At 40.1% G+C, this 25,882-nt stretch overlaps 1 protein-coding gene across 1 annotated transcript in view; it reads left to right on the top strand.

The window, feature by feature from the left end:
• The window catches only part of LOC136134558 (S-adenosyl-L-methionine-dependent tRNA 4-demethylwyosine synthase TYW1), a 151,861-nt gene that overhangs the window by 73,001 nt on the left and 52,978 nt on the right, over positions 1–25,882 (top strand). The window contains exon 13 of the mRNA XM_065892218.1: positions 10,082–10,217. Coding sequence (XP_065748290.1) covers positions 10,082–10,217 — 136 coding nt within the window. The remainder of the gene's footprint in view (positions 1–10,081; positions 10,218–25,882) is intronic.

The raw sequence follows: 25,882 nt of genomic DNA, 5'->3' as shown, positions 1-25,882 counted from the left end.
ATAATACCTGATACATTGTAAATGCTCTGTAAATAGCTGCTGGCACATGGCAGATTCAAGGTTTGCCTTGGGGAGCTTTCTGGAATTTTTTTTCCCTAGAATATTTTTGATTTGTAGTTGGTTGAATCCGTGGATGTGGGACGCTCAGATACAGAGGGCCTACTGTAATGCCTAAAAAGAATTGAATGTTCCAGGAGTGGCATGTAAGATAATAACCAGAGAGGGTGATTCATTGTTTGATAATACGTGGTATTCTTTGTGAATGCCATCATGGATTGAGGAAAATGATAGAGAATTAAATAAGATATGTACTTGAAAGTGGTCCAAGAGAAAATGGAAAGAGAAATTTCCTAGGTGCAGATAATATTGTTTTATTTCCATGAATTAGGAGGACTCTAAATACCAATTGTCTCTGGTGTCCTACAGAAAAACAAGGCTATAGATTTACTAATATAGCACGGAGATCATGAATTTTGGAAGTTACCTCTAATGTTGATGCGCTTTGCTCATTCAAATCAGCTGTTAGTTGAACCTCTTGCAACCATTTTATCTTTGAGCATACACTAGGAAGTAATAATGTTCTCTGGGTGGTTGGCTGTGTACTACTTTTTTTTTTAATAAAAAATTTCTAAATCACTACAGTGCCTAACCCATACTCTTTTGGTATCTTTTGAAGAAGATCTTGACCTTGTCAACTAGCCTTCCCTTGACCCACGTGCAAGCATTACATTCAGGCTAGTGGCCTTTTCAGGATGCTTAACTTTTCTTTAAAAGGGTCTCAGTCTCCCCTCCAGCTCTAAAGCATATGGCTCTTTGCTGACAGTTCTCCCACTGAAGGGAGTTTTCACAGTGAGTGGTCCTCGAGGATTTGTTGAAGATAGAAGCAGACACCTTAGGCAAATGAGAAAGCTTTTGCATTCTAGGTAGCTTTATGTTTTTGTTTGTTGACATAGAGGCTAATTAATAAAAGTGACAAGAATGTGTAAGACACTGAATGTTAATGATAGATCTGGTGGTGATTGCACAAAAAAAAACCCCTTGAGAAAAAGCCTTCTTAGTTCCACAAAAACACGTGCCTTTATAATGGTATTTTTAAAATTTAATTAATTAATTTTATTTTTATTTTTGGCTGTGTTGGGTCTTTGTTGCTGCATGCAGGCATTCTCTAGTTGTGGCGAGTGGGAGCTACTCTTTGTTGTGGTGCAAGGGCTTCTTGTTGCGATGGCTTCTCTTGCTGTGGAGTATGGGCTCTAGAGAGCGTGGGCTTCAGCAGTTGTGGCACACAGGCTCGCGGGCTCTAGAGCTCAGGCTCGGTAGCTGTGGCGCACGGGCTTAGTTGCTCCGCGGCACGTGGGATCTTCCCAGACCAGGGCTCAAACCCGTGTCCCCAGCATTGGCAGGCAGATTCTTAACCACTGCACCACCAGGGAAGCCCCTATAATGGTATTTTTGATAGGCGTAAAACTGATATATGATACACTGTAGCATGTATCAGTTATCTTTTGCTGTAACCACTTGCCTTAAAACTGAGTCAGTCAAACTAGCAACGATTCATTTAGCTTGTAATTCTGTGAATCGGCTGGGAGGTCTTTTCATCTTGGCTGGCTTTGCTGGTCTCAGTGTTGTTCATGTGTCTAGTCAGTTGGCAAATATGCTGGGATGGCTGGTTTATGATGGCCTTGCCTGGGACAACCGGGGCCTCTATATTCTTGTAGCCTCTTATCCTCCAGCAAGTCTGAAGTTGACCACGTGGTGGCAGGGTTTCAGTGAACAGCAAGAAAGGATAAACTCCAGCACACAGGCATCGTTCAAGCCTCTGCTTGTGTCACGTTTGCTCACTTCTCCTTGGCTAAAGCAAGTCACGTGGCCAAGCTTGGCGTCATTGAGGGGCACTCAGAGCTACATTGCAAAGGGTCATGGGTACAAGGAGAGGGAGAGTTTATGGCCACGTTTGTACTCTACCGAATAGCACAGCAGGCTGTGCTTTGTACAAGGAGGATAACCTTGAATGTACCTTGAACGTACGAGGACTCGGTCTTTTTCAGGAACTTAATTAATCATGTGGGAAAGCTGGGAGAGTTCTTGAGACCAGAAGTCTCAAACTGGCATTTGATAAGGAGTCGGTTTTATTTGTCCTGTAGCATGTTTAGAAACTTTTTTTTTTCTTTTTTTAGCCAACATTTAAAATCCAGAAATTTTTCATAAAAGAGATTTCTGACTTTGGAGAAAAAGACAATCTGGCAAAAATTGTCAAGAGCCAAGTATGAAGTGCTGTTTTTGCAACACCAGAACACTTCACTCTTATCTGTTTTTTTACTCACAACACTTCTAACACCGGATGTGTGTTTTTTTCCCCCACACCAAGCAGTCCTCTAATTCTCTGCAGGCACCAGCTAGGTGTCCTGCAGTTCAGTTCCATTCTGACACTGTCTCCCTGGAGTTAGCACAGACCTCACAGGGTCAGGACTCAGTCCCAGGCTGCCCCCTACTTCAGACACCAGTCACACTCCCGGGCTGCCACCTGTACTTCTGATGAACCGACGGTACATTGGGGTGTCGCACAACCCCTCCTTGGGTTTGATAATTTGCTAGAACAGTTCACAGAGCTTGGGGAAAACAATTCAGTTACTGTTACTAGTTTATTATAAAGACTACAACTCAGAAACATCTGGATAGAAGGGTTGCATGGGACAAGATGTGGGGAAAAGGGCCCTGGGCTTCCCCACCCTCTCCAGACGCATCACCCTCCCAGCACCCAATGTGTTCACCATCCCGGAAGCTCTCTGAAGCCGTCATTTGGGAGGGTTTTATGGAGGTTTCATTAGATAGGAAGGATTGATGAAATCATTGTGATTGGTCATTGGTGATTAGCTCAACCTCTAGCCCATCTCCCTTTCCTAGAGGTTGCAGGGGGAACTGAAAGTGCCAACCCTCTAATCACGTGGTCGGTTCTTCGGGCACCAGCCCCTCTCTGGAATGTGTCCATGGGCGCATCAGGAGTTACCCCATTAATATAAATTCTTGTATGGTTGAAAGGGGCTTATTATAGATAACAAAAGGCACTTCTCACCTCTGTCACTCGGGAAATACCAAGAGTTTTAGGAGCTCTGTGCCAGGAACTAGGGACAAAGACCGCATGTGTGTTCCTTGTTGTCTGACAATATCACAGCAAGGAACGGCTGTCTTTTCGGTAAAGCCTCTGCTTTTCAGTTTGCCACGCTCTCCACCATTTTACTGTCTCCTCAGCCCTGAGGCTGAGTCTCATCTGCCACCTGTCAGAGGGATCGCACTGTAGATTCTCTTACAGCAGAGAAATTTCTGTCGCCATTTCTAACAGACATGAAACAACGAAAGGGAGACAGAGTACCACATACAAGAAAAATGGGAAGCGTCTTGCTTTGAGTAAGGAAAGAATATTCTTGACTGTTTCACATGTAGTCTGTATTTTGGTGTCCAAAGAACTTCTTTTTCCTTTAAAAGTGGCTTGCTTGGGCTTTCCTGGTGGCGCACTGGTTAAGAATCCGCCTGCCTATGCAGGAGACACGGGTTCGAGCCCTGGTCCAGGAAGATCCCACATGCCGCGGAGCAACTAAGCCCATGTGCCACAACTACTGAGCCTGTGCTCTAGAGCCTGCGAGCCACAACTGCTGAGCCCGTGCGCCACAACTACTGAAGCCCACGTGCCTAGAACCCGTGCTCCGCAACAAGAGAAGCCACTGCAGTGAGAAGCCCGCGCCGCAACGAAAAGTAGCCCCCGCTCATCGCAACTAGAAAAGCCCACACGTAGCAACAAAGACCCAATGCAGCCAAAATTAAATAAATAAAATAAACAAATTTTTTTTAATAAATAACTAAATGTATTAAATAAATAGCTAAATAAATAAAAAAGTGTCTTGGTTGACTCACATTATATCCTTGGTTCCTGCAGACATGTGAGTTTAGGACTCTTATTCTCGAGACTGTATGATCTATGCTTGCATTCAGCCCTGCAGTCAGAAAGGCCCATCACACCTGGGTATCACTGTCCCACTGGAGCACTCCCTGTCATTACTTCCTGTAAATTGTTCTGTGCTAAGATGTCAAAGACCTACGTGAGACATCTTGCTAAAAGTAGACCATGTTGTAAGGTAAGGAGGTTGTTGAGAAACACTGAACCTAGTTTGTGCTTACTTTGTGGACATTTGAATCCTATAACTGTGTCTCTTTATGAGCATGAGAAGGTTTAAGGTCAAATGTTCAGCCCTTTGTCGACTGGCTCACTCTTAGCTTCATCTTTAGTTCACTTCTACACGATTTTCTTTTTTTTTAATTTTTTCCCAGAATCTTTTTATTATTTTTAAAAGATATAAAAACAACTACTCCCATCAGTAGCAATACAAGGTTTAACATTTTAACCAGATTTTCTCAGGCTTTTTCTGATACCTTTAGTAGCTAATTAGTTTGTCTACCCCTTCTTCTACACGATTTTCTTAACTATTTCATATTATTTTTAAGTTTACATTTAAAATCTTAAAATTTTTTCTTTTGTGATAAGTATAGTTAATTCAAAGCTTTCTCCCTGCTAGCAGGCTTATCATAAGAAACAGAGCTGTGTTCCATTTTTAACTATGACACGATTAACATTTAACTTCCTACACCTCCACCACCACCACAGAACTTGTCTCCGTGTACGTTTACTTTTGAGCACCTTCACTGAAACTATGTGTGAACTTTGTTTGTTCTCTTACTTCTTCCACTTGTATTTCTGTTATTTTGTGTGCTTTGTGTTCTCTAGTATTTGCTAAGATATTCACTATATGTGTTAGAGAACCTCTATAAATTGGATATCTCTTCACATATTACTTAGTAAATGTATCAAGAAATGCATTAATTTTAATAAAAATAAAGTTTTCTTGTATGTATCAGCTCTAAGTGGCTATAGGTAACAGTTACAATGAAATGAAGATTGATTATAAATACTACCTGATCCTTTCAATAGAAGTTTTTTTTTTCTCCCAGCCTGTTTTGTTTGTATTAAGTTTAAAATATAGTCTTCTTTTGTGTCTGTGAATTGATGGGACACTTTTCAAAACTATGCTTTTCTGGATGGGCTAAAAAAAAAGAGACAGCACAGTGAAGTGATGAAGAGCTTGTGCTCTGTCTAGAAGAGACCTGGGTTTGAATCTTGACTGTATCTCTTGCTGTCTTTCTGACACTGGGAAGGTAACCTCTCAGTGCCCAGTTTCCTCATCTGTAAAATGATTGCAGTAATAATGACTACCTTATAGTGGCATTGTTAGTGTACGAGATAATATATGAAGAGCACCTTGGAAAGGTAGGCTAAGTAATATTGGTCAAGTATACTTTAAGGCAAGAACCATTACTTGAGATAAGATGGAACATTTCTTAATTATAAAATATTAAACCTACCAGGAACATAAAACAATATAATAATTCAAAAATTTTCAACAATCAGTAACATAATCTCAAAATTGACAGAACTATAAGGAGAAATAGTAAGTTTTTAACACATTTCTCTCAAACTGATAAAACAGGCAAATCAAAATCAGGAATAGTAGTGAAGATCTGAACAGCTAAATTAACAGATTTAGCGTGTATTACAGAAATAGAGTATTGAATTGAGAAACTTTGGAATATAAATTCCTTTTAAGAGCACAGAAGTTGCTCTCAGAAAAATTACCAAATGGCCATATGCTGGGCATTATAGCAAGTTACAAGAAAGTATTGCAATCATGTAGATTGCAATGCAATTAAACTATAAATTAGTACAAAAAGATAACTAGAATATTCCAATATGCTTATAATTTAAGCAATGCACTTTTCATTTGCTTATGGGTCAAAGAAGAAACCACAATGGACACAGGAAATATTGTGATGAATTGTGATGGAAATAAAAACAAAACTTGTTTGTTGGTTATTAGGAATAGCAGAGTACAGACCTTCAAAACCTACTCTTCTATAAAAACAGTGAGAATACCAGCAAAAATTGTCAGAATCAAATTCTTAACCAGAGGTATGCAACAATCTGAGGAACGTTTTTTTGCCCCCAGTAAATAGTATTTTTATTCTCATGTCAAAAAAGTATTTCTAGGGAATTTCCTGGTGGTCCAATGGTGAGGACTCCACGCTTCCAGTGCTGGGGGCCTGGGTTCAGTCCCTGGTTCGGGGAAGCTAAAATCCTGCAAGCTGCATGGCGCGGCCAAAAAGAAAAAAGAGTGTTTCTATGATATGCATTAACAATACAAAAATATTTTGAATACTGCAGTGGCCTTTTTTTCTCCCAAGACTTCTTGCAACAGTACACTAGAATATTTGATTTTTGGATTCTGAGAAGCCAGTGGCTAAAGTAGAAACGGAAGGCTTTTGTTGAGGGGTATGTGTGGGTACGGGGATGGCCGTTTTTCTTTGGATCCAGGCTCTGTACAGTAAAGAGGAGGCAAAAAACAACAAAGTTAAATTACAAAAAGATTTGTCTTTTAAGGCTCAGGATTGAAACTTAGCTTAGAAATAGGTTAAAGTAGGCTGTGGTGGAAACCCACTGTTCCTCAGAAAATTAGCTGAACTGCAATATGAACAGTAAGATTTGTGATGTGTTAACATGTCCTTATTCCATTCCAACTTCTCCAGCTCTGCAAACTAGTAGCCTGCAGTCGTGGTAAAAACCAGTAGCCTGGCAGCCAGGGGAAGGGACAAAACAGAGTTGGAACTCTTTCAAAGTCCCATTCCTGGAGAACTGTCATTATATGGTATGTGTGGCAGTTCCCTGGAAACTCTCACTCACGGGGGTTGTGTTTGTTACAAGTGACTCAGAGTTTGTCCAGCACTGAAAGCCTTTCTCTCGGGTGTTTCTCATAAGCAATTATCAGTAATTGTTTAACTTCACAGCTGCCTGAGGCAGCAGTAACCATTGGGGCAAACAGGAAGCTAACCAAATACTTAAAAGGAAAAGCCAGGGAATGAGATGTCTGTAGGGGACTTTGAGAAGCTCCAGCATGTTCCTGGAAATCTAGAAGACCATGTACACGGGCAGGGCTGTGGGTATGCCAGGGAAGACTTGAAAAGGCCCTATATGCCCACCTCCACTTGATATATTGATGTCTTGAGCAGGTAGACAGTGAAAGCTAAGGCACAGTTGTCAAATGCCTGCCTGGACATCGAAGGCATGCCCTAATATACACACATAGAGCCCTTCAGCAAAGGCTAGGAGACTTATTGATTGAAGTCATTTAAGGATATCTCTGTCTAATCCTTACCTGACCACTAAGCTAATCAAACAGGGATTTTAGTGGTTAAACACAACCAAGAATACAGAATTTACCAAATAAGTTCAGTAACAACAAAAACAGCAAGCAGACAGAAAAGAAAAAAAAAAAACACCCCTGGGTTGGGAGATACCTGATTTAGAATTGCCAAATAATATTATTTAAAATGTCCAGCTTTCGTAAAAAAAAAAAAAACAAACCATGAACTAGACACAGAAACAAGAGACTGTGGCCCATAACACAGGGAAGGAAACAGCTAATAGAAACTGTCCCTTTTTTGGATAGATTTCACATATAAGTATTGGATATTTGGGTCACTTCGGTTATTTTTTTGTCCAATAGCATCAAAGTTACTATTGAAGCCTCTAGATTTCTTGAAAACATAAATCTCTCTCCCTGTTTTCCTTTCTGTAGAGATGAGGAGGTTTCATTCTAGGTAGGATCTTGATACGATTATTGATTATTCTGGGTAGAATGAGGCCTAATCTCTACAGAAAGGGAAGAAGGGAGAGGGATTTTTATGTTCCATTGCAATGTTTTTCTATATATGATCATTCATAACTCAGAGATTTAAAATTAGCAGGATGAAGGGTCATCACAAAAATCATATCAAGATTCGTAGGGTATTTTCACTGGGGATTGGGCTCAGCGTTATATATCCCTTTTATTGTATAGTCCTTTTTAATTGTTCTCAACAGCAGTGTGAGATTCTGAGACACAGGAATTATTATGATGGTTTTAAGGATATAACTAAAATGATCCTATCTCTGAATAGAATGGAGACAGACAAATGACGGTGCTCGGAGCCTCATCACCTGTCACGGGGAACAGAGACCAATAGCAGGCAGACATAAGATCCCTGAGGCTCAGAAAATCTCTCCAGTGTCCTTTTACTCCTTTTGAGCCCCTTTGGAATGAGCTCTACAGTTCCTTGGGGTTTTCCTCTTCTCCATTCTTCCTCTGATCCCTGGCCAAAGAGCTATAAAATTCCTGATTATAGCATCTCAGACATTTAGTAATGTCAAAAATTCCTTATTGCTAGTGTCAATGTCCAGGACTACTTTTTTTTTTTGCAAAATGGTGGTGGCTTGTAAGACATCTATGGCCTTTGGAATTTACTGTTCATACTCTTGAAGTAGTTATGGAGGTGTAGTGAAAAGGTCAGGCCAGTTCCCATTTTGCATCAGGCAGCTCTATGACAAAGTACTGTGAGTATCAGACAATGATAGCCAGCGGTATTCATTAAGACAATCCTTTTTATGTTTGTAAAACATGAAATCCAGTTAAAGTAGCTTGTCTGTTATTAAAGAGGCCCCCAGCAAAAAGGGTGGTGAGACAGAATGCTGCCATTACAGTATGCTGTTGCTTTGCATTTCCAGTAATTGATGTCCTTTGCTCAGTAGTGACACATTATTGAACTTTTAAGGATTCCGTTATATCAGTATTGGAGAGGGATTAAAGCAATGAGAGTCTGCCAGTGTTTTAATCATTCTTTCCTAACTTTGGTCAGAGCTTCTCCACTTTTAACAGCTTTGGGTTTGGGCCCTTCTGGTTTTTCCATATGTCACTAAGCCAGATGATTACAAGCATTTGTTTGGCCTACATTTCCTTAAAAGTTCTGTCAGCTGAAGTCAACAGTATCCACTAAAAAGTAGCTTGAAGTGTCTACCTGTATGGCTGGATGAAAAGAAAAATAGAGCTCCTGTCCTTCAAGGTCTTCCACTCAAAGATTGGTAAGGCCAATACTGATAGATATAAAAAGCTCATAAACCACTTTGATGGTGAATGTTACGGCATGTGAATTATGTGGCAGTTTTTAAATGCCTAGACTTTGAAACAAAAAATGTATAAATAACATTCTAGGGGTAAATGCAAATTATGGAATAGTTACAGCAAATTAAGAATGGGAGAATTTGGTCAGAGGATTATTAAGGGGAAATTTCTTTCTACTTCAAAATTCATTGAAGAGAGTGAATTATGAGACCTATTTGAAGGGAGAACAGAGAGGCTCTGGGAAAAAGTACAGTCTGGGCTTAAAACATAACTGGCAAGAAATCTGGTAGATGATGACATTGTGAAATGAGTCAGTGAATTTGAGCGAAGTGGAGAATGAGTGGTACTCATGGATGTGGATTAAGAAGGCAAAGAAAGATAAGAATCTGCAACATACATTTTTCTTCTGGGTTGTGCTCTTTTGTAAGTGCTTGGCTGCTCTTTTTCTAACTCTGCATCGCTTACGGCTCCCTGATACGGGTCATTGTTCGCCCACACAGGGCTTGACTTTAAACCCACTCCTGCTCTCAGAGGCATAGGTGAGGCATTGGTGTGGCTCTGTGCCCTTAAAGAAGCCTTGTTCTTGTGCCTTAGAAAACATCCATCAGCAAATTGATGATGGGAGGTGGCCCGTCAGCACAGACCCCTGTAGAAGTCTTAAGTGGCAGAGTTTATGAAGAAACTTTGGCCTGAGAACCCCTTGTAATTGTGCGGAGCTGATGGTGCCAGACCTAAAGCCTGATCTTGTTTTATTTTCCACTAAAATGTAGTGTTTGAAGAGAGACTAATTTTAAGTAATCCAATGTTTTCAGTTTATTAGGGATGGTGTCCAGTCATTTTAAAAAATAACCAACTGACATCCCATTCTGTCACATTAAAATCATGACTTCAATCTTCTGGGAGAAGCAGAACCCCCTAGACCCCAGTGAAATGTTTAATCATCACATCTGTTACAGATTGTAAATTTAACATCATGAAAAGCCTGACTTAGGCATAATTTTCTTCTTCTATTGTTGTATTTTTTTTTTTAATTTTAAATTATCAAGGAACCTCAAACCAGTTACCCAGCTATACGTCAGTGTGGACGCCAGCACCAAAGAGAGCCTGAAGAAAATTGACCGCCCGCTCTTCAAGGATTTCTGGCAAAGATTCCTCGACAGTTTAAAAGCCTTGGCTGCAAAGGTAAGAATCATGACATCTTAAAAAAAAGATTTTTTTTCTTTAAAAAAAAAAAAAAGACTAAAATCTTCAACTTTTTTCTAGACTTCCACTTTTATTATTCAGTAAATATTTATCGAGTTCCTCTTAAGTTTCTAGCACTCTGCCTTATATATATTATATGTCCTTCACGTATTTCAGGAGAGAGATGCACACTCCCAAAGCTAATTAATAAAACACGGGTAAGCGCAGTACATAGCAATCCTAGAAGAGGCGTCAGCAAATAGTGTATGTTTAAATATGAAGTTAATTTTCCTGAATTTCTAGAACAAAATTTCCTACCCAGTGAGGAACTCAACCCCAGAATGTCCGACCCCAGTGTCTTTTCCTGCAAACAGTTGCCCCTTCTTAAATCTTCCTGTTCTTTTAGACCTAAGGTACCTTATGGTTCTTCTCTTCCATTGGCCCCTATGTCAATAGTTGGTATTTTCTTTTTTTTTTTTTTTTTTTTTTGCGTTACGCGGGCCTCTCACTGTTGTGGCCTCTCCCATTGTGGAGCACAGGCTCCGGACACACAGGCTCAGCGGCCAAGGCTCAAGGGCCCGGCCGCTCCGCAGCATGTGGGATCTTCCCGGACCGGGGCACGAACCCGTGTCCCCTGCATCGGCAGGCGGACTCTCAACCACTGCGCCACCAGGGAAGCCCAATAGTTGGTATTTTCTGTTAGTTCTACCTCTTCTTCTCTTGTAGCCATTTCCCCTTTTCTGTTCTCTTTGCTTCTACCCTGCAGTTCCCCTTGGTTTACCCAAATCTAACTGATGCTGACAGTCACTACAGGAGCTTAAAGAAGTACAGTTTCCTATTCCTAGGGGGATTTGAGAGTCTGCATTTTAAACATGTCGGGTGATTTTTGATGTGCAGCCAAATATATGGAAGTCACTGTCCCAGAAAACCTGCCTTTCTCTCCTTTGCCCGGCACTTCCTGTGGCATTCCCACCCCGTCGCCGTCCGGCTGCAGTGAACGTTTCCAGACTCATCCTTCACCATGTTCCCCAGGAATGCTACACAGCCCCGCTTGTCTTGCTATTTCTGCAGGTGTGCCCAGCACTTGTCCCGAATCCTTGGTTACCTCCTCAGAACCTAGACTGTCCCTTCTTTCCATTTTATTGACTTGTAGAAATCCTGTGCAACCTTCAAGTCTCAGCTTCATTATTACCTCTACTGCGAAGCCGTTTTCAGTTGCAAATAGCTGCCCCTGTCTGCCTTCCCAAGTTTTATATCTGTAAATACACTTCATTTCCTCTGTTTTATCCTAGCTTCTCTCTCCCCAACTGGATTCCTTACTCATGTCTGAATTCTAACACAACATAGTTAATGGTATTTGATAAATGTTTGTTAAAAGAATGAATGAGTGGAGACTCATCCAGAGCTCTATAGTAGTGCGATGTACTCTACCCATTTTCTTGACTTTTCAGCTGATCAGAACCGCCTCGCACCTCCCCCCCCCCCCGCCCCCTGCTTTTATGCTTGAGAAGTTAAATCAGTGCCTTTTTTGGTGATTAACACTGACATTATTTAAGACATTCAAAATAGGCATTGGTTTCTGATCTGTCTTGGATTATTTATAAAGCTAGCAAGTCAGATGCTTTTTGGTTCCTAAATTTTCTTCGTCTCTGGACTTCACCTTCAGCTGTATCCTCATTGCTTATTGCTGAGACAGGAGATACATAGCATTAAAATCAGAACGGATTTAGATGGAAGTAAACAGCAGGGGCTGGCAGTCTCAGACACATATGAGATTGTTATCTAGACCATATCCTGAGTCGGGGAGTGTGGAAGATGAGAAATAGGCATTAGCAGAATGGCTCAATAGGCTCCTTTTTGCCTTTTGGCCAAAATTTTCCACAAAATGAATTCGTATCTTGAAGTTACAAGTAAGCCTTTGGATGTCCAGTTCAGTTGTAAGTACTCTGGATTGACTCATTGATAGTAACGCACTAACTTAAAGTTCTACAATATTTTCTAACCCATGAGCTTCTTACATATAATATCATAATTGTGTCCACGTAACAATAGTTGAAAAAGTTTCCTTGGGCTGTTTAAACTAGCTGCTCTCAGATTAGGGCAATTGCTCTCTAAGCATTTTGTAGCAATGAGTTTATGTTTCTCATTCTTGTATTGTTTTACTGTCATTTAAGAAAGATCTGCAGCAGGAAACTGCTGTCAAAATAAAAAGTTTTCTTTAAATTAACTCAAGCTATGTTATTTCCTTTTTAATGTCTGATATTATTGGTACGTTAGATACTATCAAGAAAGGTCGACTTTACTGCTGTTTAATACTGAAAAATAAGACATTTATGTTGTGACTGTACTTATTAGCTAGGGTCAAATATATGATCACTGTCATCTGATAATCATTTGAGTTTTTCAATGAAAACTTTGAAAAGTGATATTTGAGATGTTTCAATTAGAACATCCATACTGTTATCTTCTGTTACTTGTTTGAGCTTTAAGTATACCTGAGCAAGAAAAGACATTTGACAAGAAAGAATTTCTTAAACTTTATAAACAAAGAAATCCGATTTTTCCCAAGCTTTTCAGCCTACATATGATCTAGTACCACCCAAAGTAGAAGAAGGTAGCATATTTTGTTTTATTACTCTTGGCAAGTATAAAGGTTACATTTCAAGATTTTTTTCCTTTGTCTAAATGTTCCTTTTCAAATATGAGGGGAGAAATAGATTGGTATTTGAGTATGTGGGGCTAAAAAGCAATTCCATCAAGATAACACAGCATAAAATGTGTTAGCTTCAATTTCTGGACATGGCAGCTACTTGTCGAACAGTCCTTTTTTAAAAAAAAAAAAAAAAAAAAGAAATCCGTCTGTGCAAGACAGCACTGCCTACCTTTGGCAGTAGACTTTTTTTTTTAATTTATTTATTCATTTACTTAATTTTTGGCTGCGTTGGGTCTTTGCTGCTGTACGCGGGTTTTGTCTAGTTGCTGCGGGGCTACTCTTCGTTGGCGGTGCATGGGCTTCTCATTGCGGTGGCTTCTCTTGTTGTGGAGCACGGGCTCTAGGCACGTGGGCTTCAGTAGTTGTGGCACATGGGCTCAGTAGCTGTGGCTTGCAGGCTCCAGAGCACAGGCTCAGTAGTTGTGGTGCACAGGCTTAGTTACTCCGCTGATGTGGGATCTTCCTGGACCAGGGCTCGAACCTGTGTCCCCTGCAGTGGCAGGTGGATTCTTCACCACTGCACCACCAGGGAAGCCCTGGCAGTAGACTTTTATCAGAAGTGTGACCAGATGTGTTTCTCTTGGCACATTATTATGCCAAGTTGAAGATCCAGCAGGAAATGGAAGCAATTAATCCTTTTCCACGTTTGAGCAATAATACTGATATTCTTGAAACCTCATGTTGGAAAGACAAAAATAATTTCCCGCATTACATATTTTGGGGTATCCAAAATGAACTTAGTTCTGTGGATGTGAGCATGCATTGACCTGATGTTATCGGAGGAATGTTGTTTCGCTGTTAAGAAGGGCTTATTATACATGAATGAGATGGCTCTATATCTAATATTTAAATAAACCAAAGTATCCATGTGACCCACAACTGGCAGGTTTTAGAAAACTAATATTTGACCTTATCTCTGATTATAAAAATTACACATTGAATATAGAAATTTGGGGGGAAGTAAAGAGAAATATAAAGGAACAAATGAAGAAGCTACCTATAATTCCAGGACCTTGAGGCAGCTACTACTGACGTTTTGAAGTAGTACTTCTAGTTAATCCTTTGAGAGGGAGAGAGTGATTGGTTTTGCGTATATGGTTCAGTTTTATATGTTGCTATTTTTTGTTGTTAACATCGGGTCATGAGCAGTTTTGCATGCTATTAAAGTTTCTCTATGACCTTCAGGTTAAAGACAGCATAGTTTTTCATCAGTAACAGTGTGAGATAATACATATATTGGTCTCTGTCCCCAGTTCCTGGCACAGAGTTCCTAAAGCCCTTGTAACTTTCTAAGTGATAAGAGCGTTAGAGCGTCTTTTATTCTAATAAGGCACCTTGGAATTTTCAGCACCCCCTTGCCACACACACACACACACACACACACACACACACACACACACACACCCCTCTCTAGAGAGGGGAGATGGGCTGGAAATGAAGTTAATAATTGATTGTGCCTGCGAGAGGAAGCCTCCATAAAAATCCCACTAAGGGGTTTGGGGAGCTTCCAGGTTGGTGAACACATCCACATATCAGGAGGTTGATGCGTCCCCAGCTCCATGGGGACAGAAGTGCCTGTGCTCAGGACCCTCCCAAGACCTTGCGTTATGTGTCTCTTCATCTGGTTGTTCATCTGTACCCTTTAATAAACTGGTTAACCTAAGTCAGTGTTTCCCTGAGTTCTGTGAGCTGCTGTAGCAAATTAATCAAACCAGAGGAGGGGGTTATGGGAACCTCTGATTTAGAGCCCATCAGCCAGAAGCACAGGTGATAACCTAGACTTGGGACTGGCCTCTCCAGTAGGGTGTAGTCTCAGAATTGAGTTAATTTGTAGGACACCAGCTGGTGTTGCAGAGAATTGCTTGGTGAGGGAAAATCCCCCGCACATTTGGTGACCAGAGGTGTCAGAAGTGCAGTGTTGTGTGTGAGTGGTAAAGCAGACACATGGGAGAGAAGACTGGGCTTTTCCCTCCTCACTCAGTTTCCTGCTTGTTGGCCAGTATCAGGGTCTCGCAAGACTGTGTTCCAGCCTGCTTCTCCATATCATGGGGGCCTGAGTGTAAATCAGGTTCCTGTCCTGAGCACACCTGAGAGGGGGCCTTGTGCCTCTGCTGCTCTCCAGTTGCAGCATGCACAGTTTGTTACTTTCTAACATTGCTAAAGTCAGATAGCCAGAGATGGCATGTCGTATTTAATTGCTAGCATTGTTACTTTCATAAAGGAGAGACATAAAATGATGGTACATAAAATAATTGTGTGTCTTACAATCTAGAATATCTTAGAGTCAATGAAATAGCCTGTCTTCTTCCCTCCCTTTTAGGACAAGCTAATCACCCCTCCATCATTCTGACTGGTTCCCCTGCTTATTGATCTATTTGGTTTATTTCCACCTCCCCTTATCGATGCCAAAGGCTTCTCTTGAGCCTTAGTCCATCTGGCTGTGGTCTGGATATTTGTTTCCTATTATTGTCTTTTCTTAGGCTTTATCTTGCCCTTTACCTTTATCTAACCTGCGTGTACCCTCTCTGTAGGCATGGATCTTCCAGGGTGTTGATTCCAGCCATCTTGGGTTTAATGCCATTTCACCCTCCTCTGGTTGGCTAAAAGGATATTCTGGTTTCAGCCACTTTTGAAATCAGACCAAGACTGCTGACCTTGATCTCTCCCATGGTGTTTTCCAAAGCCAGTGCCTACGAAGTGTTTGGCTTCCCCCAGCCCCAGGAAATTCCCTAGTAAATAGGTTTTCTCCAGACCTGACTTCTGCCTAAGCTTTTTAAGGAAAGATGAACGTGTTGCATCTTAGGTTCATGTTGAGACATTAAGTGATGTCTAGTAGATCATTGCTTACATGACTTGGGGACTCAGAGGAATGTTGGAGTGTGAATATATAGATTTAGAAGTCATCTCTGTAGCAGTAGATTGCAGGTGAAGGCAAGAAAGTGGATGGAATTATCCAAGAAGTGTCTAAAGAGGGCCAAAGAAGGAAGCTTAGGGAAGACAACTTTTCAAGCTTTCAAGATGAAGAGTGTATATAGAGAGTGACTCTGGGAAGAATTTGATAATGGTGTTGGTACAATCCCATGCAAGTATTGTGTATTACATACAATTCAAAGAAACAATGAGTTTTCATGAAGATATTGAGGGAAGGTTAAGGGGTGATGAAAAAAGAAACTTGGTTTACCAGTTGGCCTCTAATGACTGTGTCAAAAAGAAGTAGAATACAGTGTTTTGCATAGAAACCGTTGTGTAGTGGGTCGAATGGAGGGATGGAAGTGGGGAGAGTGAACAAAAGATATTAATGTAATGAATATTAACCTTTTGAACCCAGAGCAATAATATTGTTTAAAGAAGAAATTAAAGACATTTCCTTTATCTTAAACTATCGATCTATCTTTATCTATCTTAAACATTAGATAACCATATCTGCTAAAAACAAATTAGAAAATAAATATTCCCATAATGAAGAAAATAAGATGACTTATACGCTAACAGAATTCAAAGGTAAAAATACTATTACTATAGTGCTGCTTTTCTTCCAGAGTTTAATTTATACGTATGTAAGTGTGTGTGTATTTTACTTATAAAATGAGATCATTACATATTTTTACAACTGTACTTTTTATTTAAAATATCATGAACAACTCTATCAACTTCTGTCACCATACATTATTTTGCCCATTCTTGAACTTCTACATTTATTTATTTTATTTATTTTTTATTTTTTTGTGGTACGCGGGCCTCTCACTGTTGTGGCCTCTCCCGTTGTGGAGCACAGGCTCCAGGCACGCAGGCTCAGCGGCATGGCTCACGGGCCTAGCCGCTCCGCGGCATGTGGGATCTTCCCGGACCGGGGCACGAACCCGTGTCCCCTGCATCGGCAGGCGGAATCTCAACCACTGCGCCACCAGGCCTTACATTTATTTTTGATTTGACTATTTTTGAACTTTATACAAATAGAACCATTTATTATGTATTCCTTTGTGTTTGATTTTTTTTTTTTGCTCAGTACCCTGTTTGAGATTTCTCCATGACGTTATATGCAACAATTCATTCATTTTTACTGCTATATAGTATATGACTATACAACAAACTATTCAGTGTTTCTACCATTGGTGGACATTTGAATTGTTTTATGTTTTTCACTATTATGAATAATTTTTATGGACATTCTTGTAGATATATAAATATACCTGCATTTCTGTTGGGTAAATATGTAGAGCGGAATTGTTAGATTACAGGGTAAGTGTACATCCCACTTTAGTAGATACTACCAGTTTTCCAAAGTAATTGTACCGATTTATATTTCTCCCAGCGGTGTGTGAGAAGGCCAGTTGTTCTACATTCTCTGACCTCCCCCCCACTTTAAAATTTAGCCATCTTCATTGTTGTTTAGTGATATTTCACTGTAGTTTTAGGTTGCATTTCCCCAGTGAATACCTTTCAATTTGAATACTTTTACAGATGCTGATTGGCCATTTGGCTATCCTTCTTATGTGAATTATGTGTTCAATTCTTTTGTTCCTTATTTGGATTATTGTTGATTTTTTATTGACTTGTAGATGTTTTAAAATATATTCTGGATACAAGAGCTTTGTCAGATACATGTTTTCAAGATACCTTCTAGTCTTTTTTTGCCTTTTTACTCTTAATGATATATTTTGATAAACAGAAGTTCTTAATTTTAACAAAGCCCAATTTATTAATTTGTTAAGTTTTATGGTTAGTGCTTTTCATGTCCTGTTTATGAAATCTTTGTCTACCCCAAGGTCATGAAGATATTTTCTTTTTTTTTTTTTGTAAAAGCTTTATTTTTCTTTCACATTTGGGACTATGAATCATCTCAAATTAATTTTTTTAGGGTAATTTGAGGAGGGTTTATTTAGTAAGGCCTTAATTATAAAAGTGTGTGGAAGGAATAGAGGAACCATTGGAATTGTGCCAAGGATCCTGGGGCCAGCAGCACCAGAGTATTACCATCCGCACAGGTGTCCAACAACAGGGGGATTGATTGCTAATATGAGTGGCTGACACTTACCAAATATTGGGTGGAGAGAGCTTTAAGCTTCCCCTTGTCCGTTTTTGCATTCTGATAGAAGTTTAGGGCATATTTCTGGACAAAGCTCTTAGGGGATACAGTTTTGGTAAGAGGGAGCAAAGAGTTAATTCAAAACTCTTGTTCATGCTTTTGCCCATAGGTAGATGAGGATTAGGTAGGCTGGGAGCTGGTCCTTCTTGAGGGGATTCTCTGACCTGGGGAGGCCTAGCTAGACCAAAGTACAGCCCAAAGGGAGGAGTAAGTGGTTTGGGGCAATTCTGCTGAGGGTCTGAAGGACAAAGTCTTGTCTTGGGGATACCTTTTTCTTGGGGATACCTTTTTCTTATTTTTAAGGAAAAAAATTTTTTTTCAATTTTATTGAGAAATAATTGACATATATCACTGTATCAGTTTAAGGCCTGTAGCCTGATTGTTTGAGTTACATGTATTGTGAAATGTTTGCCACATCCATCTTTTTATGTTTTTATGATGTTAATTATCATTCTTTTGCTTCCACTCAGAGAACTGGCCCTTTAGCATTTCTTGTAAGGCAGGTCTGGTGGTGATAAACTCCCCCAGGTTTTGTTTGTTTGGGAAAATCTTCCCCTCTCTCTGTGTCTGAAGGACGGCCTTACGGGGTATAGAATTCTTGGTTGACAGTTATTTTTTTTCAGTATTTTGAATATGACAGCTCATTCTCTCCTGGCCTGAAAAGTTTCTGTTGCAAAATTCACTGATTGTTTCATGGGAGTTCCCTTGTGAGTTCTCTTTTTTCTCTCACCACTCTTAAAATTCTTTCTTTGACTTTTGGCAATTTAATTATAATGTGTCTGGGTGTGATCCTGTTCAATTCAACCTGTTTGGGTCCTTTGGGCCTCATGGATCTGGATGTCCATTTCTCTCCCGAGGTTAGGAAGTTTTCAGCCATTATTGCTTTAAATATACTTTCTGTCCCTCTGTCTTTCTCTTGTCTTTATGGAATTCCCATAATGTGAATATTGTTTATTTTCATGGTATCCCATAATTCCTGTAGGCTTCCTTCAATTTTTCATTTTTTTCCCCTTTTTGTTCCTTTGACAGTTTCCAATGTTCTGTCCTCCAAGTTGCTTATTATTTTGTTTTGTTTTCTTTTTTAAATGTGCGGTGAGTCTAATTTTGAAACTCTTTATTGAATTCTTTAGTTCAGTTACTCTATTTTTCAGTTCTAGGATTTCTGTTTGGGTTTCTTCAATGGTTACTGTTTCCTTGTTGAACTTCTCATTTTGTCCATGCATTGTGTTCTTAATTTTGTTTAGTTGTCTTTCTGTGTTTTCTTGTAGTTCTTGTAGTTAAGAGGATTGTTCTGAATTCTTTGTGTGATAGTTCATCAGTCTCCATTTCTTTAGAGTCAGTTGTTGGAGCTATTAGTTTCTTTTGGTGGTTTCATATTTACCTGACTTTTGACGACCCTTGGTTCCTTACATATTTTTCTGTGCATTTGAGTAACTGGGCTCTTCTTCCAGACTTCACAGGTTTGCTCTGGCAGAGACAGTTCTTCACCAGGCAGCTCAGTTTGGGTTTCTGGGTGTATCTTCTAGTAATGTCCTTGGGCAGCTGGGGCCTGCTATTCTGGTCTGTTTTGGGTGAGGCACTTGTTTGAACTCTGAGAATGGGGATGGGGGCAGAGTGCCACTGCCTGAGAAGTTTGTATAGGGCTGCTGGCTTGGTTCCCCACACGAGTGAGGCTGGAGGAGGGGCTCCATGCTTGCCTGGATCCTCTGATCAGGCTTACTCAATGGTCCTGACTGTGTACTATATTCTGTAGTAGATGGGGGCTGTGAATTAGCTTCCCTGCCCTGGCAGGCCAGCCAGATGGGATCCAGGTCCCGTATAGCTGGTTGTTTGGGGGCCTGAATCAGGCCAGAGTGTGCACTGAATTTCCTGGTCAGGGAAGGCCATCGGTTCTGTTCTGCAGGTCGGGGAGGCATGGGCTGTGCTCTCTGTTCAGTGCCGCTGTACATAGGGCCATTGAATGGGCTGTGCATCTGGTCAGACTCCCTGGTTGGACAGGCTGAAGGCTGTATTCAGCAATAAGTGGGCCTGTGAATTAGATTCCCAGCCTGGGTGCAGCGGGAGAAGAAGCTCTAAAACTGGTAAAACTTTTTGTTGTCACACCGCAGGTTTCCTGACTGAGCAGGGCCATTGGCTTTGGTCTGCAGACTCTCGGCTCTGCCTGCGCACCTCTCTGCTGGAGTCCTTCTGGACCGCGCAGCTTCCAGGTGTTGTCACCAACCCTTCCGGTCAGCTGAGGCTGGAGGACACTGTCCACAGCGGATGGGATTGTGATTCAGCTCCTCGCTTGGGCACAGGCAAACTGGGCTCTAGGGCAGCAAAACTCCTTGTTTGAGGATCCGAATCGGGCAGATCTGCCCCCCACCGAGTTCCCTGGTCAGAGCGCACCCTGGGTGCTCAGAGCCGCTGGTTGGGGTCACTGCCTGGACACTGCAGGTATGAAGTCAGTCTCCCGAGATCACATGCTGGTTGTTGCAGGCCCCTCCCCGCTTCTCTGTGACAGTCAGATTCTGAGTGTTTGCGCCCGAAGATTCCCTGCAGTCCCCTTGGTGCAGTATCAGAGTAGGGGCTCCCACAAAGTGACCCATTTTGCTGGGGGCAGGGAGGATGCTGCCTGTCCCCGCTGGGTTCTCTTCCTATTGGAGGAACTGGAGACTCAGGAGACCCCTCTGTGTGCTGCTGCACTACCCTGGGGTAGGGGCAGTGTGGTCAACGTGCAGCCCCTTCTCTTACCTTCTATCGCAGTCTGTCTTGGTCTCTGTGGTGCAGGGGGTGCTTCAGCCTCACCCCCGTGTTCTACAATTCTCTCAGTGGTGTCTTGTTTTTGAGTAGTTGTTAGTAATTCTGAGAGGGAGTGAAGTCAGGAACAACCTCTGTTGCCCTCTTGGTGGTGTCACCCTCAGATACATTTTTATATATGGTATAACGCAGCAAGTCAAGGTTAATTTAAACTTTTGAAATCAGGTACTCTAAGTCTTCCAGCTTTTTCCTTCAAGATCTAGTCGTCTTTCTCTTTGTGAATTCTGCCTTTGGTGATGTGTTTAAAAAGTCCTCACCCACCTCTCCTGGGTTATAAAAATATTTATGCATATTTTCCTGTTCTTTCATGGCCTAATTTAAAAAAACTTGACTCTTTAATCCAACTGGGATACAATTTTGTATTCACTTTTATTTAGTTATCCAGGATCATTTATTGAATAATTCATCCTTTATGCATTGATGTGATAAGCTTATTGTATACTGAAACTTAAATCAGTGCCAGTTCATTCCAAGGAGATGCTATATGTGTTGATTTTGACCTTTTTTTCCATTAACAGTGTGTCACAGACATTTTTCCACAGTAGTACATGTAACACTTCAGCACTGGTCTTATTGTCTGGGTACTATCTTATTCTGTGGGTCTAACAATTTAATTTGCAGGTCTTGTCTTTGGTGGCTTTCCCTTTCTCTGTCCTCCTCCTCCTCCCCCCCAGTCTGTTTCCAGCACTTACGTGCCAGTGGTGCCTTGTGCTATCTTGTAACACGCCATCATAGCGCTTACCACGGTGGGTTGTGATTGCTTAGTTAATTGTCTTTCTTCTTGCAAACTGAAAGGTCCCAGAGAGAAGGCACAGTGTACGTCATGTCATTTTTGCTCTCCCAGCTCTTATCACAGGGTGACACACAATAGCCACATGATAAATGTTTGGTGAATGAGCAAATTAGATTTATCTCCTTTCCTTTTGATGTATATTTCATCGTTAACCAACAGTCTGTCTTGTGTGGCAGTTAAGAGCTTGGGATTCTTAAATAAGACTGCTCATGTTGGAGTCCTGTCTCTACCACTTCCTGGCTAATATTGGTCAAGAGACTCAGTTTTCTCATCTGTAAAATGGGGTTAATCGCAGTGCTGACCTCATAAGGTCTAGATAGAAACATCTAAAAACATCATGGGGTGCTTGTGTTTATGTTTTAAAGTATAATGCCCTCTATCCCCAATTTTGTAGGTATGACTAAATATTTTGGAGATGTAAAAAATAGAGTAAATAAGATGGTAAATACCAATATAACTACCATCTAGCTTAAGGAATAAAACATTATAAATTCAGTTGCAGTCCCTATGAACCTCTTTTCTTTCATATTTCCTTTCCTTCCCTCTATTTCAGAGATAATCTGTGTCCTGTATTTGGTGTTTATCATTCTATGCTATTTTTATACTTCACTCTATATTTACAACTTTGTAAACAACAGAGCTGTTTTTCATATCTTAAAACCGTATATAATAGTATCATCATAGCATTCTGCAAGCTCTTCTTGTTTTGAGCATTAGAAAAAATCAAATTCACCATTTTAACTATTTTTACATGTATAGTTCAGTGGTATTAAGAATGTTCACATTGTTGTTGAACCATCACCACAGTCCGTTTCCAGAGTTTTTTATCTTCCCAAACTGAAACTACACATCCATTAAGCAATAACTCCCCATTCCCTGCCCCCCACCGCCTTTTTTATTGTTTATTTGTTTAATATTATATTTGTGGATTTACTCATGCTGATACATTTAGCTTTTGAGACACTGTAACTGCTCTATAAGCTTTCCATCTTATAAATATTCTACAATGTATTATTCATTCTCCTGGGGATGGGCATTTGAGTTTTTCTGAAGTTTTCAACTCTGCAGTGAACATTACTGAAAGTGTTTCTTTGTATACACATGCAGTAGTTTCTTTAGGGTCCATACCCAGGAGTGAAAATTGCTGGATTGTAGGATATACACATCTTCCATTTAACTAGATTTTTTCAAAGTACTCAGGAGAGTGGCTTTGGAGACCAGTGTATTCAAGTTTCCATTTTCTGTCCTCACAGATATGTGGTATTGTCAGCTTTTAAGATATATACATCTTCCATTTAACTAGATTTTTTTCAAAGTACTCAGCTTTTTAACATTTTTAAGTTTTAATGTATTGTCATGCTTTTTTAAGTTTTGCCAGTCTGATGAATATGACTTGGTATCCATCAGGACTTGTGGTTTTTATTTTACGTTCCTCTATTTAGTGGGGTGAATATCTGTGGGATGTCCTCCACCACCTGCAGGCTTGGCTGTAACCCTGGTCACCTTGCACCTGGCAGAGCGCTCTCCGGTGGGCCATTGCTGCAGCTCAAGGTGGTAAAGTGTGGAAGATGTTATTAGTTGGATAGTCCGATGCTCTTGCTATAGTGAACTCCTTCACTGGCAAGAGTCCATCCGGATTCTCAACATCGATAGTAGTACCTAGACAATACACACGTGGCCTACTGCGTTCTGGGGCCACAATGCCTCAAAACAAGCCTATGAGGTAAGTGCTCTGTGCTTCAGTTCCTTTATCTGTAAGATGGGGATAAAGGAGCACTTACCTCATAGGCTTGTTTTGAGGATTAAATGAATTATTGTGGAAAGTGCTTACTGGAATGGCCTATAAAACAGAGTAAGACTTAATAAATGAAAACTTATTTATAAGCCTCCAAAATGGTTTAGTGAGAATTTATAATCTGTCATGTTGAGGACTTTATGTCCTCAGTTTTTAAAATATATATTCTTTTAAATAAAAATTATTCAGCTGACTTAAATTTATATCTGTTTTGAGTATGTACATTTTAAAGTATTCTGAGCTTACCTGGTCTCTGCTTTGAATGTTTATTCTCAAGACCAGAAATTGTTTGTTTGTTTATTTTAACTCTGTAACTCTCTCTAAGCAGGAGAACTTCACTGCAGAAGGGAGGTTCTGAAAATAATTTTGATACAAATTTCTGTAGTACATCATCTTCCCTGTTGCCTTACTTCATATGTATTTATCTGTGGATCATTTTTTATCTTGAATTTTAAAATGGAACAAATATTGGTAATACTTGAAGCAAGTATATATAGACACATGCATACACATATGTGTATACACGTGTGTGCATATATATTTTGGTGGCATCTCCATATTTATTTACATATATGTATAAAGTATGTATATATAAAATACATATTTTTTGCAGTAGCTTCAAATAAAAAAATGTAAGTTCCCAAACACTGGAAACTGTAATGATCACCATATGAAAAAAATTCTGTTTCCCTCTTAGACTTATCTTCATGAATCATCATTTTGCTTCATGATCTGTTAATGTTAGAGGGATAAGATCCCTTGATTTTGCCTGTAGACCTCATAAAAATACTAGTCAAGCATCTTGTTTCTTTCCTTAAATATTTCTCAGTTGTATAATGGTGTATTTTGGGATAAGGATAGTTCTGAAAAAAAGATTTTTAAGTGAAGTCTTAAAATAAAGGTAATAAAGTGAATAAAGTTAGGAAAGTTTAAAAAGTACTGAATTTAATGAAAATGATACTACCAATCATTAAGAAAAAGACCAATAAAACAATAGAAAAATAAGCCAAAGATAAAAACCCTTAATGGAACATGAAATGCAAATGGCTTTTAAATACAAATAAAAATAACAGTAAGGAAAAAAGTACTCTCATATATTTCTGGTGAGAATACAAATTGGTACAATCTCACCTTTGAAGGACACTTTTTAAAAAAAAATATTTGCACTTAAAAAGAAATTATTTATTTATTTGGCTGTGTTGGGCCTTCGTTGCTGCGCACGGGCTTTCTCTAGTTGTGGCGAGTGGGGGCTACTCTTTGTTGCGGTACGTGGGCTTCTCATTGCGGTGGCTTCTCTTGTTGCGGAGCATGGCCTCTAGGTGCATGGGCTTCAGTAGTTGTGACATGCAGGCTCAGTAGTTGTGGCTTGTGGGCTCTAGAGCGCAGGCTCAGTAGTTGTGGCGCATGGCCTTTGTTGCTCCACGGCATATGGGATCTTCCTGGAGCAGGGCTCGAACCCGTGTCCCCTGCATTGGCAGGCGGATTCTTAACCACTGCGCCACCAGGGAAGTCCCTTAAGGACACTTTTATGCTGTCTGTTAAAATAAAAAGGGCATGTGCCTTTTGAATGAGCAGTTCACATCAAGTAATTTACCCTGAGACATACTTCCATCCACATGAAGTAAAATGTATAGAAGATTATTCATTGTGACATTACTTATAATAACAAAAGATTGAAAGCAAACTAAATATCCATCAGTAGAGAACCAATTAAATAAATTACGATATGCACCTATACATTTGAATTCTTTTTGACTTGAGCGTCTGGAGGTAGAGGGAGCTCTTTGGCTGTTTTCCACTTTGCACCTTTTCAGAGTGTTACTTATTTTCAAAAAGGATAACCATCAAGGAGCTGCCCCAAGAAGATAATTTTTTCTAGGGAAGAGAATTGTAAAAACTTTTATATTCTTCTTCTTTCTAGTAGTAACAGACATTATTGAAACTTGAGTAAAGCAGAGAAGGTGGGATAGAAGCTAAAAAGCCCCTAGCAGAGAGCAGAAATTTGATGGATGTCAGATCATAGTGGGTTATAGAGAGTGGGTATTTTAATTGTCTCATGTACAAACATTTTCATTTTGAGCTCTTATTTCATTAACATTACACATATTTGTTTTTCCTAACTATTCTAACCAACACGTAATATAATTTCCCAAGAGTTAACGCTAGTAATTAGTCATCTTAAAAATGTTATTTGATCACCATTTGATACAATGTTTACTAAAAAACATTGAGTTCTTGGGGCTTCCCTGGTGGTACAGTGGTTAAGACTCGGCGCTTCCACTGCACGGGGAACGGGTTCGATCCCTGGTTGGGGCACTAAGATCCCACGTGCCAACGTGGCCCTCCCCCCCAAAAAAATTTTATACTCCATCTCCTGTTGTTTTTGTTTGTTTTCCACCCATTAGAAGCTTTCAGGCAGTGATTTTTTTCTGTAATTAGTGTTTAGTCAAAGTATTTGATTGGAACCTCATGGGGGTCT

This window comes from Phocoena phocoena, chromosome 15 (genome assembly GCF_963924675.1).
Source record: "Phocoena phocoena chromosome 15, mPhoPho1.1, whole genome shotgun sequence".
NCBI lineage: Eukaryota > Metazoa > Chordata > Mammalia > Artiodactyla > Phocoenidae > Phocoena > Phocoena phocoena.
This window is presented reverse-complemented; position numbering and strand designations above follow the sequence as displayed.